At 45.6% G+C, this 14,873-nt stretch overlaps 1 protein-coding gene across 1 annotated transcript in view; it reads left to right on the top strand.

The window, feature by feature from the left end:
* The window catches only part of COL9A3 (collagen type IX alpha 3 chain), a 61,392-nt gene that overhangs the window by 1,308 nt on the left and 45,211 nt on the right, over positions 1-14,873 (top strand). Inside the window, exon 2 of the mRNA XM_040331450.1 lies at positions 8,150-8,218. Coding sequence (XP_040187384.1) covers positions 8,150-8,218 — 69 coding nt within the window. The remainder of the gene's footprint in view (positions 1-8,149; positions 8,219-14,873) is intronic.

The raw sequence follows: 14,873 nt of genomic DNA, 5'->3' as shown, positions 1-14,873 counted from the left end.
TGTAAATAACAGGAAAAAAAACAAAAACAGGCTGTAATTATATTCCCCCATCTTCAGTAAATATTTTGGGTCCCCAGATGGTATCCTACTCTCAGCAACAGCCTACTCCTTGATAGACTGGCTTGCAGCTTTCTTTTCAGCTGTCCAGAACCCCCCCCCCCCTCTGCCACTTACTGCCATGGCACCCAAGGTTATAAACTAGTTAACAACTTCAGAGGGAAGCCCCTGAATGCAATGCACCTTGTCTGTATTTGTCATTGATGTTCACTGGAAGCTACAACACAATGTAGAAAGAAGAATTTGCTACCTTTATAACTGTGCAAGTAACCTCCATTAGTACAGGTAATTCCAAGTGGTATCCTACTCTCAGCAACAGCCACATTGTTGCTAGATTGGCTTTCAGTGCTCTGCAGGGGCAGACTGATCATTCGGGCACTGCCCGAGGGCCCCATGCCACTAGGGGGCCCCATCAGGCTTGCCAGCCTCAGTAAACCCAGGGACAGTATGTACAAATCTGTGTTTTTTTACATCTGTCCCTAAAATGTCCCTTACCGACATCCTTTTGGTCTAAAAATCCCAAGATTATAGCTGCCCCGCCTCTCCAGTACCTTCTCAGTGTGTGTATACTGTGTGTATGTATAATGTGTGTGTGTATACTGTGTGTATGTATACTGTGTGTGTATATTGTGTGTCTGTGTGTATACTGTGTATGTATACAGTACTGTGTGGCTCCATAATCTATTGCCTGGGGGCCCCATAATCTCCTATTGACCGGGGGCCCTATAATCCCCTATTGCCTGGGGGCCCCATAATCTCCTATTGCCTGGAGGCCCCATAATCTCCTATTGACTGGGGGCCCCATAATCTCCTATTGACCGGGGGCCCCATAATCTCCTTTTGCCTGGGGGCCCTATAATCTCCTATTGACCGGGGGCCCTATAATCTCCTATTGCCTGGGGACCCCATAATCTCCTATTGCCTGGAGGCCCCATAATCTCCTATTGACTGGGGACCCCATAATCTCCTATTGACCGGGGGCCCCATAATCTCCCATTGCCCGGGGGCCCCATAATCTCCTATTGACCAGGAGCCCCATAATCTCCTATTGACCGGGGGCCCCATAATCTCCTATTGCCCAAGGGCCCTATGAGTTGTCAGTCCGCCCCTGGTGCTCTGTTCATTGTTCAACACCCCCTGCCACTTACTACCATGGGATCTGGGGGTCCTCGAATGCAATGCACCTTGCTTGGGCTGTATTGTCCAGTGTATGCCATAAACTTCAACGTAGTCACCATTAACACAATTTAGAAGAAGAATTTGCTTCCTTATAATGGTCTAATTAACCCCTATTAGAACAGGTAACTCCAGATTTGTCAGCACCCCCCTCCCACTTACTACCATGGCATCCCAGACTATGGAGTCTGAATGCAATGCATCTTGTCTGGGCTGTATATTGATAGAATTTGCTTCCTTATAATAGTGTAAGTAACCCCTATTAGTACAGGTAACTCCAGATGGTATCCTACTCTCAGCAACAGCACACTTCTTTATAGATTTATTTGCAGTGCTCTGTTTCTTGTTCAGCACCCCCCCCCCCCCCCCAGCCACCTACTGGCATCCCAGACTATAAACTATCCAGTGACTTCAGATGGAAGCAGTAGGACCCCTGAATGCAAAGCACCTTGTCGAACGTTGCCCACCATATGCCATATTATAGATCACACTATTTAGAGGAAAAACTTGCTTTATTACGACAGTAGAGGGAACCTTCATCAGACAGCGTCCACCATTCACCAGGACGGAGACGCCAGTTGCCTTTGTGCATTGCTTCTTGAAGGATCCACCAAGAATTACTACTTTTTTTGTAATTAAAAAAAAAAAAATGTGCACCTATTATTTTTTTCTCTATTGGGTTAATTCCTTTTTTATTTTTTTATGCTTTATGTCAATAAGTCTTTAGATATAGTCTACCCCTACATGGCTGGATCTCCTTTTCCTTTTTTTTTAACTATATATTTTTTTAAACAATACATTTTTTTTAAACTATATGTCTTAAAAAAAAATGCAGAAATAGCCAATTATTAGGTTATAATTTATTTAAGGAGCTTGGTCAACCATCTAGATCTAAAGAAGAAATGCAGTTGTTGATTGGTCAATATGGATTCCTCAAAAGTGTTCTCCTAAGGGTACAAATGTAGCTGATCCATGTATTGGATTTAGATCAATCCTCAGGATCAATCAGTGTTATTGAATTTTGATTTATGTAATTTGGTATAGGTTTATTATACTGTCTGTTACGAGTTCCTTTGCCTTATTATATTCTGCTATGGAGGGGAGGGGAGCATTCCACCCCCCGAAAACAAAGACCCTCTTGTCTTGGGTTCCACGTATGGTGCCCACTTCCCCTCTGAGGTCTCTGATGTTTAGTCGTGCTGTATAAACATGCTACACATGCGTTTTGTTCTTTCCTGTCTGCTGGAACACTGTAAGGCTTGTGTCTTATGTTCTGTGATGGCTCTTTATTGCCTGATTTCGTTTATGCCTCATCCTAGTACTACATTACTCTACGTCAGGGAAAGGAGGGGTTCTATTATTTTTTCACGCAGTCCTCCTTCATGGGTGATGTGGACAAGACAAGTCAATAAGATGCTGGCCCATTAGGTCTGGCATTGCCCATCTTTGGTAAGGGCTTGTAGGTACCTACAAAGTTTACCTAACCCAATGGTTGGCCATTTAAATTTCAGCCCCAGGTTGAGCCCTTGGCTTCCAGAAGTGGAAGGCAAGGGCTGTTTTTACATCTACTGAAGAAGATGAAGGCCAATTGATCAGATTGTGGATAGATATGTGACAGCAGGATGGGAAATCTTTGCAACCAACAGTTATCAATGGCTTGGATCAAGCAGTGCCGGCCCAAAACATTGTGCTGCCTGGTACCAAGAATGAAATGCTGCCCCCCCCCAAAAAAAATACGCCCACCAAAATGCCCCCACATCCATTATTTTATATCATGATAACTAAAGTGGACCTATCATGGCTCTATACATGTATGCAGGAGTATAAAAAGGACCTGTTATGGCTCTATTCATGAAATTAACCCCACAGTGGAGCGGAGAGCGGAACGGGAGGAGCGGTCGGGCGGCAATTAGCCCCACAGTGGAGCGGAGAGCGGAACGGGAGGAGCGGTCAGGCGGCAATTAGCCCCACAGTGGAGTGGATAGTGGAACTGGCGGAATGGGATGGCGTGCGGGCAGGAAATTTGCTGCCCCCCTGAAAGTGCTGCCTGGTACCATGGTACCATCGGGTCCCATGGTAGGGCCGGCCCTGCTTGGATGGCAAGCATCAATTGTGAGAATAAGCCATCTAGGTTGTGTCCATTAGGGCAAACAAATACCAGGGCAAGCAGTGGACTTTGGTCAAACAGGTCAACCTGCCCAGACTGGGGCACTAAAGGAACCAACCTGCTACATACCCTGATTGAATGGCAGAAGATAGGGCCATATTTAGGGTTGCCACCTCATCCCTTTAAACCCGAACACATATGAATTACACAGGTTCTGAGGCTAATTTAATGCAGGTAAGGCACCAAGTGGGTTTAATTACCACCTTAATCAGCCACAGAACCTGTGTAATTAGTATGTGTTCAGGTTTAAAGGGATGAGGTGACAACCCTACCCATATACTTAGCCAATGTGGTCCTCATATAACTGTATCTTCACTCTTATTGACCCGCTGCTAATCATTGGAAGTCTTAGGCCCCGTACACACGACCGAGAAACTCGACGGGCAAAACACATCGTTTTCCCCGTCGAGTTCCTTGTTCGGCTGTCAGAAAACTCGTCGAGCCAAATTTTCCCCATTGCCCAACGAGGAAATAGAGAACATGCTCTCTATTTGGCTCGACGAGTTTCCCGACGGGTTTCTCGGCGAAAAGTGTACACACGACCGGTTTTCTCGGCAGAATACGTCTCCCATCGAGTTTCTTGCTGGATTCTGCCGAGAAAACCGGTCGTGTGTACGGGGCCTAAAATGATCTTTCTTTACCAATAATTGACTAATGTACATTTTCCTTTATTTAAGGCCATTGCATCCAATATATTATTAGCAGAAACTCAATCTTGCCATAGTTTCAGCTGAAATGCCTTTGATAATAAGGCAATTTTGGCTTAAAGGAGCTTTCCATCTTACATACACAAGTCATAGTGGTCTTATAATATAAATCTCTGTGATGAGTTTTTCTTTCATATCACAAAAGCTGCCTCTGCTGGGAGATGGTTCTATGTATCTACTACTCCTTCAGCAATAACAACTTATAATCTACCTCCATGTCCAACCAGTGCTCCCTTCACCCCCTGAATTTTTTTCAGCTTTATTGTGGACTAGATGGACCATTCTCCACATTCCATGTCTCAATGCATTCTTCAGAGTATTTTGTGAAGTGATATATATATATATATATATATATACGATGGAATGTGACTACATAATGTGGTTCAGTCATGGGCAGTATACACAGAGATGTGTAATATAGGTGGAAGGAATCAGGGTGGTGCTTTCCTAGGCAAATAATTACCTTATGTGCCAGATGATTTGGCAGCTTTTGTGCTGCCCTTTGAACGTCTCCCTTTATGACTTTTGTGCTGTCCCCTGGCCTATACATCTTGTGTTCTGCCCCCTGCCTATAAGACTTGTGTACTGCCCCCTGCCTAAATGATTTGTGTACTGCCCCCTGCCTAAAAGACTTGTGTACTGCCCCCTGCCTAAAAGACTTGTGTACTGCCCCCTGCCTAAATGATTTGTGTACTGCCCCCTGCCTAAAAGACTTGTGTACTGCCCCCTGCCTAAAAGACTTGTGTACTGCCCCCTGCCTAAATGATTTGTGTATTGCCCCTGCCTATAAGGCTTGTGTGCTGCCCCCTGCCTTTAAGACTTGTGTACTACCCCTTTCCTATACATCTTGTGTTCTGCCCCCTGCCTATAAGAATTGTGTACTGCCCCCTGCCTAAAAAACTTGTGTACTATGCCCTGCCTGTAAGACTTGATCTCTGCCCCCTGCCTAAATGATTTGTGTACTGCCCCTGCCTATAAGGCTTGTGTGCTGCCACCTGCCTTTAAGACTTGTGTACTACCCCTTCCCTATACATCTTGTGTGTCGCCCCCTACCTATATGACTGGTGTAGTACCTCTTGCATATATGACTTGTGTGCTGCCCCCCACCAATACGACTTGTGTGCTGGCCCCCACCAATACGACTTGTGTGCTGGCCCCCACCAATACGACTTGTGTGCTGCCCCCTACCTATAAGACTGGTGTACTACCCCCTACCTATACAATTTGTGTGTTGCCTTCTGTCTTTTTGACTGGTGTACTTCCTCTTGCCTTTAAAACTTGTGTGCTGCTCCCTTTCTATACGACTGGTGTACTGCCACTTGTATATAGAACTTTTGTGGTGCCCCCTGCCAATACGACTTCTATGGTGCCCCCTGCCAATATGACTTCTGTTGTGCCCCCTGCCTAGACAATTTGTGTGTTTCCCCTGCTTATACAATTTGTGTGTTGCCCCCTGTATATACAATTGGTGTACTGCCCCCCGATCTATACAACTTGTACTTTACCCCCTGCCTATCCAACTAGTGTGCTGCCCCCTACCTATCTGACTTGTGTGCTGCCTCCTGCCTAAACGATGATATTATATATTTATTGTGACAACATAATGTGGTTCAGTCATAGGCAGTATAAACAGAGATGTGTAATATAGGTGGAAGGAATGAGGAAGACACTATCCTAGGATAGGCAAAAATGGCCCTATGTGCCAGATGATTTGGTGCCTTGTGTGCTGCCCCCTGCCTATAAGGCTTGTGTGCTGCCCCCTGCCTATAAGGCTTGTGTGTTGCCCCCTGCCTATAAGGCTTGTGTGTTGCCCCCTGCCTATAAGGCTTGTGTGTTGCCCCCTGCCTTTAAAACTTGTGTACTACCCCTTCCCTATACAACCTGTGTGTCGCCCCCTACCTATATGACTGGTGTACTTCCCTTGCATATATGATGTGTAATGCTCTCTACCTATATGACTGGTGTATTACCTATATGACAAGTTTACTGCCCCTTGCATTTAATACTTGTATGTTGTCCCCTTTCTATATGACTGGTGTACTACCCCTAGCATATAGGACTGGTGCAGCCACCTGCCTATAAAATATGTGTGTTTCCCCTACCTATACAATTGGTGTACTGCTCTCTGTCTATTCAACTTGTGTAATGTCCCCTACCTATAAAACTTGTATGTTGACCCCTACATATACAACTTGCTACCCCCTGCCTATAAAACTTTGTGCTGCCCCCTGCCAATGTGACTTGCGTGCTTCCCCTGCCTCTATGACTTGTAAGCTGCCCCCCTGCCTATATGCCCCCTACCTATGTGATTGGGGCACTGATCCCTTGCCTATAAGACTTGTGTGCTGCCCCCTGCAGAGAGGATTCTGATACATCAGCCCGACTCAAATTATCATCTGTGGCTTCAAACTCATCACAAAGGTGAGGAATGTCCCAAATAATCGTCACCTTAGTGTCCAAGAAGGACATCACCATCACGCCGTCACCACAATGGACAAGCAAAGTGACGGTCCATCTCCACAATGGAGATTTAATTTACATCTGACAATAACTGACGTTACCCCTTCCCATTTAAAATTTTATCGCAGGACTAAAAATTTTATTTTTACCATGGATTCCACGTTTCAAAATGCATAAAAGTTCTTTAACTCTTTTAATTTTTAGGTGATTTCTAATTGGTCAATAAGAAATACATAAGCATTGCATTATCCCCATTACTAGGCATTACACCAACAATAGAGGTCAGTCTAGTCCATATAAGATATTGACCCTCTAAGAGGCTTAGATAGTGCGAAGGGCAATAATAATTTGGAGGGTCCAATTAGATGTAATCTATAATTTCTTAACAGCAGTCCCCTCGAGGTAAGCCTAATTCTGATTGGACCCTCCCTTGTGCCAGGTACTCAGGGGCAGATCCACAAAGCGAGTACGCCGGCGTATCTACTGATACGCCGGCGTACTTTCAAATTTCCCGCGTCGTATCTTTGTTTTGAATCCTCAAAACAAGAAACGACGGCATCTGGGTTAGATCCGACAGGCGTACGTCTTCTTACGCCTTCGGGATCTAAGATGCAATTCTTCGGCGTCCGCTGGGTGGCGTTCCCGTCGTTTTCCGCGTCGAGTATGCAAATTAGCTATTTCCGACGATCCACGAACGTACGAGCGGCCGTCGCATTCTTTTACGTCGTCTCTAGTCGGCTTTTTTTGGCGTATAGTTAAAGCTGCTGTTTGGTGGCGTACTCAATGTTAAGTATGGCCGTCGTTCCCGCGTATCATTTTAAATATTTTTTTTCATTTGCGTAAGTTGTCCGTGAATCGGGCTGGACCTAATTTACGTCCACGTCAAAACAATGACGTCCTTGCGACGTCATTTAGCGCAATGCACGGCGGGAAATTTAGGGACGGTGCATGCGCCGTTCGTGCGGCGCGGGGACGCGCTTCATTTAAATGAAACGCGCCCCCCTACTCGCCGATTTTAATTAGGCGCCGTTACGCCGCGAGAGATACACTACGCCGCCGTAACTTACGGCGCAAATTCTTTCAGGATTCAAACCAAAAAAAGTAAGTTACGGCGGCGTAGCGTATCTCAGATACGCTGCGCCGGGGCAGATCTTTGTGAATCTGCCCCTCTGTATTTTTTGGCCCAGCCTCGGTCAATATAACTAGCCATCTTGGATCATCTGGATACTTCTTGGTTCTGATCATTGGTTCTTGTAAATTGTTGTCCCTATTTCCATCGTCCTCAATTTTTGTTAATATTTTTTGAACATTGGGGCTGTAGGTCTCATAAGTGTTCTTATTATAATCTAAACAAAATGGTTTATTGGAGTATATGAGGTATCAGGTGTCGCAAACTGGGTTTCTCACCATTGGAGGGTCCTGGAAGTTATTTTTCCAGGACATAACTGGAATTTTTTTTTTTAATGCTGGAACTGATGTCTCCTTAGCAATATTTGCCATAATATGAGCTTTCTGACCAGATGTGATCTTGCTATTGTGATTATCTGCTAGTGACAATGTCTCCTTGTCTGTCTTTCTGCAGAGAGCGGGACCTTCGGGACCACCTGGCCCACCTGGACCTCCTGGAATACCGGGCAAGGATGGAATAGATGTGAGTAGCTCTGATTGGCTGAGGGGTGGACACAGTGGCTGGGATAAGAGTTGTGTGCATAGTGGCTGTGGAGATTAACCGTTTCTTTGCCCCCTCCGGTGTGTGTCTCTTCACCCTGTGATTGGTTGGGTTGGCACGTCACGGGTTAAAGGAATTCCTGTGTTCAGGAGAAGCAGTGAGTTTATTTAGTGGGGTACAAAGGATGCTCTGTGTATTGCTCTCAGCAGCTCCCCCCCTCCCCTGCCAGACTCCAGCCAGGAGGGACCAGACTGCGCACAGAGGTCCTTGTGTGCTGCCGCCACATATGTGTGCATTGCCTGCCCTTATCAAAGGCTCAGAGTCTCCATCCAACTGAGGAGCTCAGACTTCTCTGGACAGGACTCGTCCTTATTCACTGTTTTACCCATCTTTAAATAACACGGCTTATTTCTGTATTAAAGGATCAGTGAGTGTGAAATACAATTTATCTTTGTGTACATGAAATGTTAGTAGAGCCTTGTTGTGCAATGCTGACTTCTGAATGTAGCGCTGTTTAATGCATGCGGTCAAACCCCAAAGGCTGCATTTTGTGTGGTTTGACTGTAATGTGAACAGTTCTTAATAAAAATCAACTGCTTTCAAATAAGCGAAACTTCACACCCCGAAATCGGCCCCCCCCCCAAAAAATTTTTTTCAAGGCTTTGTTTTTTGCAGGAGAGACGTACTATATCCTTGCTGCAATTAAACATTCTTACCCGCTTGCAAATTAGGGGGGTTACACCATTTCAGTAACCGAAAAAGCGTTCATTGGCTGCCAAGCCTCCTCCCCTTCCCATCATTCAGTGTAGATGTGTATTATACGGCAGCCAATGAACATGTCTCTGGGTACCTGCCCCTGAATGGACATGTGGCTGGGTGTCTGGCCTCCTAATAGATCTGAATAGCCAGTAGACATGGGTAACAGGCACCTGAATGGGCATCTAGCTGGCCAATAGACACACCTCAGGGCATCTAGCAAGCCAATAGACAGGTACTTGGGCATCAGGTTGACCAAAAGACTTGTCTCTGGGTATTTGGTAGGCCAGCAGACGTGTCTCTGGGTATCTGGCCGGCCAATAGACATGCCTCTGGGTATCTGGCCGGCCAATAGACATGCTTCTGGGTATCTGGCCGGCCTCCTAATAGATCTGAATAGCCAATAGACATGGGTAAAAGGCACCTGAATGGGCTTCTAGCTGGCCAATAGACACGCCTCAGGGCATCTAGCCAGCCAATAGACAGGTACTTCAGCATCAGGTTGACCAAAAGACTTGTCTCTGGGTATTTGGTAGGCCAGCAGACGTGTCTCTGGGTATCTGGCCGGCCAATAGACATGCCTCTGGGTATCTGGCCTGCCAATAAACACGTCTCTGGGTATCTGGTCGGCCAATAGACATGTCTCTGGGTATCTGGCTGACCAAAGGCATGTCTCTGAGTATCTGCACAACCAATAGACATGTCTCTGTTTATCTGTCCAGCCAATAGACATGTCTCTGGGTATCCGGTAGGCCAATAGACATGTCTCTTGGTATCTGGATGGCCCATAGACAAGTCTTTGGGTATCTGGTAGGTCAAAAGACATATCTCTGGGTATCTGGTAGGTCAATGGACATATGTCTGGGTATCTCGTAGGTCAATAGACATATCTCTGGGTATCTGGTAGGCCAGTAGACATGTCTCTGGGTATCTGTTAAGTCAATAAACATGTCTCTGAGTATCTGGCTGGCCCATAAACATGTCTCTAAATGTCTTGCCGAACAACAGACATGTCTCTGTGTATCTGGCTGAACAAAGGCACATCTCTAAATATCTAGACATCCAATAAGCATGTCTCTGTTTATCTGTCCAGCCAATAGACATGTCTCTGGGTATCTGGTAGGTCAATAGACATGTCTCTGGGTATCTGGTAGGTCAATAGACATGTCTCTGGGTATCTGTTAGGCCAATAGACATGTCTCTTGTTATCTGGCTGGCCCATAGACATGTCTCTGAGTGTCTTGTCAGCCAATAACCATGTCTCTGGGTATCTAGCTGGCCAATAGACATGTCTCTGGGTATCTGACTGGCCAAAATACATGTCTCTGGGCATCTAGCCGGCTAGTAGACATGTCTTGGGTATCTGTTTGGCCAATGAGCATGTCTCTGGGTATCTGGCCAGCCAATAAACATGTCCTGAGTATCTGGTCAGCCAAAAGACACATCCTTGTGTGCCTGATCTTCCAGTAGGCATGTCTCTGAGAATCTGACTGACCAATACACATGTTTCTTAGCATCTGGGCAGCCAATGGACATGTCTGTGGGTGTCAAAACCCTTTGGTGACAGTTGCTTCACTTGCAACACTGATTACACTGTGTTTATAATGAGACAGTTGCCAGCAAAAGGTTACCATCTATCACTGTATCTACAAGCTGATATATCTAAAAAGAACCTCTGCAGGCAGGAAACCTGTTCTGGAAATCTTTCACTGTAATTCATTTGAATTACCGAGCTGTGTGCTTCCCTTTGGCTTCGATACTTCATGTGTCACCAACCTACACCAAATAGGCAGAGCAGGAGCTCTGGACCAGAAGTGTGTTACAGTAAGTGTAACCAGGAGAAAATACAGGAAATAAGGCCCTTTTTTCATTTTAGCATGGAGTAAGGGAGAGTTATAACCCCCGTCAGATTTTTTTACATTACCTGTGTCCGATTGCAGAGATTTGCCTTCACTTCTTGTCCCATAGCCAAACAGGAAGTGAGAGGAAATCCCTGTAAATTAAGGGAATTCCTTGGGGTCCCTCGGGTCACCAGAACTAGTGGCCCCATTGGAAGATTTCACCTCTATTACATTTCTGGGGACAAACCCAAAATTTTGAATTTATGATAATAGGACAAATAGAGAGGTACAGACCGCAATAAAGACCTGACAGGTTCTAATCCCTCTCCCCTCTATTCAAAACTTAGAAAAAAAAGTTTTCCCTTTAGTTGTACTTTAAAGACTGAGTAGCTGCAATATATTTATTTTGTTTTGGGGGGTGTAGATACGCTTTAATGCTGGTAAAAATGTTGCTAGTTATTATCAGTAGGGTATCTGGATGATGAGCATACAGTATGTCACAGGGCATTCTGGCATGTTGTAAGTGAAAGTCTGTGAACCATTCGAAGGTTTCTGGAACTTGCACAGATGGCCCCTAAAGTTTGACCTTCCAATGACACCAATGATGGGGCATGATTCCTCCTACCAATATTGGGCCACAGTTCCTCCCAATGACTCCAGCAATGGGGCCCAATTACACCAATGAGGGGTTTACGATTCCTCCTACTGACACCATGGACATTGTGCACTCCTACTGATGTCGAGACATTTTCTACTCCCAATGGCCACAGTCTGCTCCCCCTAAAGTCTGAAGGACAGTAAACTGGTCCGTTGTTTAGAAAGTTTGGAGACCCCTGCTCTAGAGGGTGCGTTATTCGGTATCTTGGAGTTGAAATAAGCTTACAGTGGGGGATTTTGGAGTGTGGTTTCCATGTCTTGTACGAACATTGTGTTGACAGAGGAGGCCATAGGGAACCGGTACCTGACCTGAGAGCAGAACGTCGCCGCGTCATCGTCGTCGCCGCAACGTTGCCTCCACGTCACCGCGTATCCTGTCCGCGGGGAATTTGGTCTGATGGTGTGTACAGCCATCAGACCAAATGATCCCAGCGGACATGTCCGATGAAAACGGTCCGGCGGACCGTTTTCATCGGACCGGTCCGGTCGTGTGTACAAGGCCTCAAAGTTATGGTAGAACAGCAGAAGGTACTTGAAGCTTGGACAAGGCTGTTTTTCCTTGCTCTCAGTGACTGAATGGAGCAGGGAGAGAGTTAAGAAAAGTTGGGAGAGTTTGCAACAAAGCACAGGTTCACTTTAAATCCACCTGGATGTTTCACAGCATTACTAGAACAATATTTTATAGACATATAAGACCAATGGATGAATTTTTTAAGTACCGGTATGTGTTGGAGAAAACAAAACAATGCCAAAACTTTATACCAATGTTGAGCCATGAAGAGTGGAATCTTTCGGTGTCTACTGCTGCCTCAGGGTTTCAATGTCTTATAGTGATTGAGAGACCAGGAAATTCCAGACTGTATCAGGAAATTCCACAGTTTAATATAAGAGTGTCTGTCTAAAACACAAAAGTCGGGTCATGCAACATACCGATGGTCTAAAACATTAAAAAAAATGCAACAACAAAGTGGCTTATACAAAAGAAAGTTCTGTATTTTACATTAAACAAGTCAGGGTCCTGACCACAAACCCATTGAAATGCTGTGGTGTGACCTTTAAGTGGATGCTAGAACAAGACCTTCTAAACATGCATGATCTGCTCATGAAAACCCCAAATCCACAATCTCAAAAAATTTGAATATTGTGAAAAGGTGCAACATTCTAGGCTCAAAGGCCCAGATTCTCAAAGGACTTACGACGGCGCAGCGCCATGCACGCCGTCGTAAGTCCTAATCTGGCCCGTCGTATCTATGCGACTGATTCTTAGAATCAGTTACGCATAGATATCCATTAGATCCGACAGGCGTAAGTCTCTTACGCCGTCGGATCTAAACTGCAATTTTTTTTTGCCCGCTAGGTGGCGCTTCCGTCGATTTCCGCGTCGAGTATGCAAATTAGCTAGATACGCGAATTCCCGAACGTACGCGCGGCCGACGCAGTAAAGTTACAACGTTTACGTTAGGCTTTTCCCGGCGTAAAATTGCCCCTGCTATATGAGGTGCAGCCAATGTTAAGTTTGGCCGTCGTTCCCGCGTCAAAATTTTAAAAAGTTACGCCGTTTGCGTAACCGTCCGTGAATACGGCTGGACGTCATTTACGCTCACGTCGAAACCAAACGCTCACGACGAAACCGAAACCTTGCGACGTCATTTGGAGCAATGCACACTGGGATATTTTTACGGACGGCGCATGCGCCGTTCGTTCGGCGCGGGGACGCGCTTCATTTAAATGATACACGCCCCCTACCCGCCAAATTTGAATTCCGCCGGGTGATTTACGCTACGCCGCCGCAACTTTACAGGCAAGTGCTTTGTGAATAAAGCACTTGCCTGAAAAACTTGCGGCGGCGTAACGGAAATCGGATACGTTACGCCGCCGCAGAGATACGCCCAGTGGACAAGAATCTGGGCCAAAGTGTCCCACTCTAATCAGCTAATTAAGCCATAACACCTGCAAAGGGTTCCAGAGCCTTTAAATGGTCTCTCAGTCTGGTTCAGTAGGAATCACAATCATGGGAAAGACTGCTGACCTGACAGTTGCGCAGAAAACCATCACTGACACCCTCCATAAGGAGGGAAAGTCTCAAACATGCAGATGCACTGACAAGAATATTGTCTGAAACTATATATGATAAAATATCCATACATTCTATTATAGTATAAATGTTAAGACAATTGCCTAGATTCAGGTACGTTGCCGCAACTTTGCGGCGGCGTAGCTTAAGGCATTTAAGCTACGCCGCCGTAAGTTAGTGAGGCAAGTACATGATTCACAATGTACTTGCCTGCTAAGTTACGGCGGCGTAGCCTAAAGCGGGTGGGCGTAAGGGCGCCTAATTGAAATGTGTGTAAGGGGGCGTGTTTTATGTTAAAGGGGCTTAACCTTATGTTTTTGACGGTTTTTATTTAACTGCGCATACGCCGGGCGCCTACATTTCCTAGTGTGCATTGCGGCCAAGTACGCCGCACGGGCCTATTGATTTTGACGTGGACGTAAACAACGTAAATCCCGATTCACGGACGACTTACGCAAACCATGTAAAATTTTCGAATTTCGAAGCGGGAACGGCGGCCATACTTTAACATTACTATTCCAACTATTTGTTGTAATAACTTAAGCCCTGATAAAGCGTTACGTAAACGGTGTATCTGTACTGCGACGGCCGGGCGTACATTCGTGAATAGGCGTATCTAGTGATTTACATATTCTACGCCGACCGCAATGGAAGCGCCACCTTGCGGCCAGCCTAAATATTGCACCCTAAGATAGGACGGCGCAAGCCGTCGTATCTTAGATAGGTTTAAGTGTATCTCTGTTTGAGAATACACTTAAACTTAGGTCGGCGCAGATTCTGAGTTAGGTCGGCGTATCTACTGATACACCGACCTAACTCTACCTGAATCTAGCTAGTTGAAACAGGAATAGGCCATCCCCAAACTCCTCCCACAAACTTGGGAGCATGAAATTGTCCAAAATGTCTTGGTATGCTGACGCCTTAAGAGTTCTCAACCTGTGGCTGCAGGAAAGAAATTTGCTCCATGTATTGCTGGCCTACGTTGCTTCATTTTCATTTCCCAAATTGAAAGTCACAGGGAAAGCCACCGTGTTTCAGGGGCTCACCAATCCCCCTTCATCAGGACTCAGTTACAGAAGAAAATACTAAGGAAGAGAAAAAGACTAAGCAGCTAATCGACCATAACAAAATGCTAAAGTGGAACTTAATAGATGTCTGGCCAACACCCTGAATGAGCCTTCCTACACACGTTATTGTTTTTTTTAAGCATTTCATCCAGATCCAGTATGCTACTTAGTATTTTAGGATTGCTGGGCACCTGAAATGTGTTGGTTACTCTTGTGACTCTCACTATGGCAAATAAAAGTCA

The sequence above is a fragment of the Rana temporaria genome, chromosome 12 (assembly GCF_905171775.1).
Source record: "Rana temporaria chromosome 12, aRanTem1.1, whole genome shotgun sequence".
NCBI lineage: Eukaryota > Metazoa > Chordata > Amphibia > Anura > Ranidae > Rana > Rana temporaria.
Note: the sequence above shows the minus strand (reverse complement) of the source record. Positions and strands in the feature narration are given on the sequence as shown.